Here is a 5,309-nt window from a genome sequence, read left to right as displayed (position 1 = left end):
ATTATTAAAAAAAAGTTACGTAGCTAAAAGTTTTTTAATAGAATCTTAAAAAAATATATTGAAAATATGGTTCCAACGGAAAACAAAATGGAAAATTTAATCTTTTTTGCATACGAATTAATATATAAAAAAAAAAAAAAAAAAAAAAGAAGCACAATTCAATGAACAAATTTTTCATTTTATTATTTTTTTAGTAAAAAATACATCCCCAATTAAACGAATTTATAAAAAATTTTAACAAATTTTTTCGTTTAACCAAATGTTATAATGAAACACTGCTTTTTTTAAGATCAAAATTAGGTTTAAGTCCTTAGATTTTACCATGTAAGAAGAAAAAATTAAACTTAAATAAAATAATTCCTTCTATTAATTTAATTTTGGTGGAATAAGGAAACTTCCACAATTGTAAAATAATGGGTTCTTATTTCACCAATTTTACAAATTTGTATTTTTTCGAGAGGGTTCTAATTTTTTTCTTATATATCCGCATGTTCCTCTCACAGGCATTTTAACATATTAAAAACAACAAATGAACAAAAAGTAAATACAACGAACTGTCCTTTTTTAGTGTTAAATAAATGCTAAGTATGCAAATAACAGTAAAATATACAAATGAATTATGGCATTTGCGACATCATCAAATTTGCAGCTTTTACCTCCATGTGGAAAAAAGATAAAAAAAAAGTCCTCTCATTTGGTCTCTTCTTCTATTTTAAATTCCTCTTTTCATTTTAATTTCCACCCATATCCCCCTAATTGCTGATTACAATCTCCGTTGCTCTAGAATACATGAAAATTTTATGAAAACGTTCAAGAGCAAATCTCCAAATGAAATGACAGTACATAATGGTTGAACGTTTTTTTCCTTACGATAAATATCTGTGTAGTATGATTCCAATTTTTAAAACTGCAATGCATAATGCTGAAATGGGTACACTGTTAACCCCTTGCGCGACATTAGGATTACCTCCAAACTGACAAAAAACAAGTTTTCCATCAAATAATTCTTTGTGATCCAAATTAACGACCATGATCCCTTATATTGTAACCAACTAAGGCTAATCAATTATACTCATTTTTTTGCGCTCAAAAATTAACATATTTTATTAGCACACGAATGGCTCATTTATACCTTGTAGAATATATGCCAATTAACATTTTTTTCATTTTAATAATTGCAACCCAAGTTCTGTTAAGTAATGTGGCTCTTCATTCAATAATACTCTAACGCATTTCTCATTTGGCGAGCGATACAACAAAGAAACAAAATGCATATATAATAAATGTTCCCTTCTATTTCTTTTTTAATCATGTTTGGAATTTTTATTCTATAAAAATATATTAAGAACATTTTTTAAAATGATAGAATTCCCAAAGAAAAAAAATTTTTTTTTTTTTAAACCACCATATATGCATATTTTAGCACAACGCGGATTATATGTTACACTATATTTGGCCCCGTCATAAATCTTCCATAACTGTTTTAAGGAAAAGGAAAAAATAACTAAGATGGATCTACAAATTAGCTTACCAAATTGGGACATAAAGCAGTACTTCCTAAAAAGGAACAATTTTTCTACATTATGCGTATTATGCTCATCCCAATTTTAGTTCTAATACGCTACCTAACAAATGGGGCGACTAAATGCCTTAGTCTAAGTGGACCAGTTAACATAAAATATGTGCAATCGTGCAAAAGTGCGAACGTACAAATATAAATATTCTGCACATCGTGTGAAATGCCATATTTTTCGCTTCACCGAAAAGGTCTTATTTATTCCGTTTTCACCAGTCCTTAAAGTTTTGGCTACATTTTAAGAACTTCATTTGGCTGTACAAAATTTGCAAGGCTCAAGTTTTTTACTCTTGAAATTGGCAAAAATAAGAAATGCTCAAATGTGTAGGAACACCCCAATAGGGCACGATTCTTACGACGTAAAGTAACACATTGGGGGCAAAAAAATGGCACTGCTTAATTTTATTCTCTTCATTTCAGAAGCTGCTAATATACCATATCCGTTTTGATCAGTCATCCCTTTAGATTAATTCCCTCTTAAGGCGGAAAAGAAAATGTAAGTATTTCTCAAATTTGTGTAAACGCTTATTCATTTAAGATAATGCTTTCGGTTTTTGTTTCTTTCCAAAAAAGAATTATTCTCTTTTTTCAACTTTTCTAGCTTGTCTCAGCGCATCTACGCATGTGCTGTTTACCCATTCCCATATTCCTCAACGAACGATTAACTAAATTACCCACTCGATATTTTGTAAAAATAAAAATTCCACAATTGGTGTGCATTTTACAAAATTTTAAGCACCCCCTAATTAAAAAAAAAAAAAAAAAAAAAAAATTACCCATATAGTATAGCTTGAACCTTTTTAGATCCCCTTTTTGTTCAGTAAAATGTTCAAAATGTTCCAATAATATAATAGAATTTTATTTTACAACGAATTCGATTTAGTGATAAACTTTGGCACATATTTCATGATAAATCAGCAAAAAGTTGCAAATTTCTCATTTTGGATTTATTTTTTTACATTTTACTTATTAAAATTGTTTAATTTAGGAAAAAAAAAAAAATAATAATACATAAAATATTACGTTAAAATATAGAGTTAATTATAAAATATAAAAACGGGTGTACACATTAAGTAATAGATATATAAATTAATTCATTAATTCAATGTAACTATATATGCATAAGTGATGACATCAAAAATTAATCTTAAAAACTGGATATGCACAATGGGAAAAGCATTCTTTGCATGTACATATATATTATGTATACATACATATATACATACCACTTTTCATACAAATACAATATACATAAATTAAAAGTAGCCTCCTTAAAAAAAATTAACGATTTATAATAATTAGGCATTGTGTTCCTTTAAAGATGAAAAAACACTACATCAAAAAAATGTATGTATATATACACTTATATAAGTGTATATGTGCATATGTGCACATTTAAGCATATAGATACGTATATATATGTATATTTATTTATGCATGCACGTAACATGGTGTATATTTCAGCATATATGTACATACGTAAGTGCACACTGCGGCGTACATGCACGCACATACGCATATATGAGGCACATGTGCAGACTCATGCGCACACACGTATACACACATATGGATAGCTTGAAGGCGCCCACTATTACGCTACTACAATGTTACATTGCTACTCCTTACAATACAGGACCCACATTTTAATGTACAGAAAATGATGCGATAAAAATATCAACACATACAATAATTGCATATGTATACTAATATGTTATACAATATTAGCGAATACCAAAAAATGTCAGCATAGCCCTAACTATTATATACCAATTTTACGATTTTCCTTAAGGATTCATACTTTTGCTTTTATGTAAAGTTGTGCCGATGGATCATGTAAACCTTCATACTTTAAAACGCTTCGCTCCACTTATATTCTTACTCCTTACGTGAATAGAATTTCATTAAAAGAGTATATATGCTTTTCCTCCCCCTTCACTTCACTTCTTTTTTTTTTTTTTTTTTTCCCATTAATTATTATTACTGTTATAGTGCAATTTCACTATTTTGGCCAGGAAATAGAGCGCTATAATATGACGGAAATTGCTTATAATAGCTGATATTACGTAGTAAAGGAACATTAAAAAAAAAAGTGGGGCCATTTTATTTAAAACCGGCGAAGCAAATAACTGCTGCTCCAGTAAGAAGTGCTTTAAATAACCTATCATGGAGGTACCGTTATTATCATTATAACGCATTCTTTGTGCTGCTGGTTTAGTTGGATAATATACAGGCTGTATCGATCGGTCTTTATCCGATGCCCCTTCTGGTATGTAATATGACATTACTTCCGGACCTTGACGATTTTGATTACCATGAGAGCGTCCGTCTCTTATATCATAATTGTCATGTGTTCTAATGTCTTCATGACCATTGTGATAATGACCGTCACGATAGTTTCTTGGAGAATGATCGTATCTTGGTTCCACCACCTCTGGTTTCATTTCGTTTCTATTACCATCATTGTTTTTTTTGTTATTACCTAAAAGGTAATTTACAACTGTGTCTTTTAGCACCTCCATTTCGGGGCCAAAGAAACTTCCACGTTCTCCTAAACATCTGTTTTTGACTCTATTAAGCGACGCTCCCTCTGCATTGTAGTAGTTGCCATTACCATTACAAGACTTATTGAAAAAACACTAAAAAGGGGGAGATGGGGGGAAAAAAAGTAAAAAATGGAAAGTATATATATTAAAAATATAAACATTTTTTTCTCTCACATATTATCAATATGTTCTTGCAAATTCTGTTGACTGCAAATGCAATTAAGGCTAAACAATGATGTCTAAAAAAATTTCAATTTTTTTCCACTTTTCTCCATTTTTACAAATCTTACATTATTATTAAAACATTGTAATGTCCAAATCAGAAGGGTGACTACATAAATATTCACTAAAATAGGGAATTTTTTATTTTTTCCTTTACTAAGATATTTCTTTACAGTTGCCATGTTTGAAACAATGATTTAACTTTTTTTTTTTTTTTTCCCTGATATATCGCGTCTGGTATTAGTATACAATCACATTCAATTTGCTAATACTCTAAATATATGCCTTTTCTCCGCTTTTCACCTTGGGTCTGATTTTATTTATTTATTTATTCATTCAAATTGCAGTAGGAATAATCTTCTTTTTTAATATTTCCAACTAGCCAGTGGAGTACCCACTATCACTGAGGAATATTATATGTAAGTATACACTTAAAAATATTACATGAATTATACCTAGATTTTTTTTCTTATACAAAATAAGTTAAACGTAAAGATTTATATATAGGTAAATAAATATCTTTTTGATCATTTATTAAATATCATATGATATCAACTATAAAATCTGCGAAGAATGCTCGCTATATTAGTATATTCATATATATGTAATACTAAATTGTCATTTTCTTTCCATAAAGATAAGTAAATATTCACAAAATTATTAATTATTAATATTTTGTTTCATGAAACAAAGTATTAATAAAATTAGGAAAGTAATATTACATATATGTATTGTATATATATTTTTTTTTTTTTTTTTTCATTTAGAAAAAAAAAAGAAAACACAAAAAAGTTAATATACTCTTTTTTTATCTAGTAAATAGAAAATTGAAGCGGTAATTTTATATATAATATAAATAAAATATAATATATATAATTTATATTTATTTTTCTTATTAAAATTACGTTCATGATTGATAAAATTGCTTTTAAACGAGCAAAACTCTTTTTACCCATCCTCCATTCAAG

The 5,309-nt window shown here is 28.3% G+C and overlaps 1 protein-coding gene across 1 annotated transcript; it reads right to left on the bottom strand.

The window, feature by feature from the left end:
- Window positions 1-3,543: 3,543 nt before the first annotated feature.
- On the bottom strand, window positions 3,544-4,523 carry PCYB_084710 (hypothetical protein; the record flags this gene model as incomplete). The annotated part of the gene is made up of 2 exons (XM_004222209.1): window positions 3,544-4,212; window positions 4,410-4,523. The coding sequence occupies 2 exons, from the start codon at window positions 4,521-4,523 to the stop codon at window positions 3,544-3,546; spliced, it is 783 nt and encodes a 260-aa protein (XP_004222257.1).
- Between the last annotated feature and the right edge of the window lie 786 nt (window positions 4,524-5,309).

The sequence above is a fragment of the Plasmodium cynomolgi genome, chromosome 8, assembly GCF_000321355.1.
Source record: "Plasmodium cynomolgi strain B DNA, chromosome 8, whole genome shotgun sequence".
Classification (NCBI taxonomy): domain Eukaryota; phylum Apicomplexa; class Aconoidasida; order Haemosporida; family Plasmodiidae; genus Plasmodium; species Plasmodium cynomolgi.
Note: the sequence above shows the minus strand (reverse complement) of the source record. Positions and strands in the feature narration are given on the sequence as shown.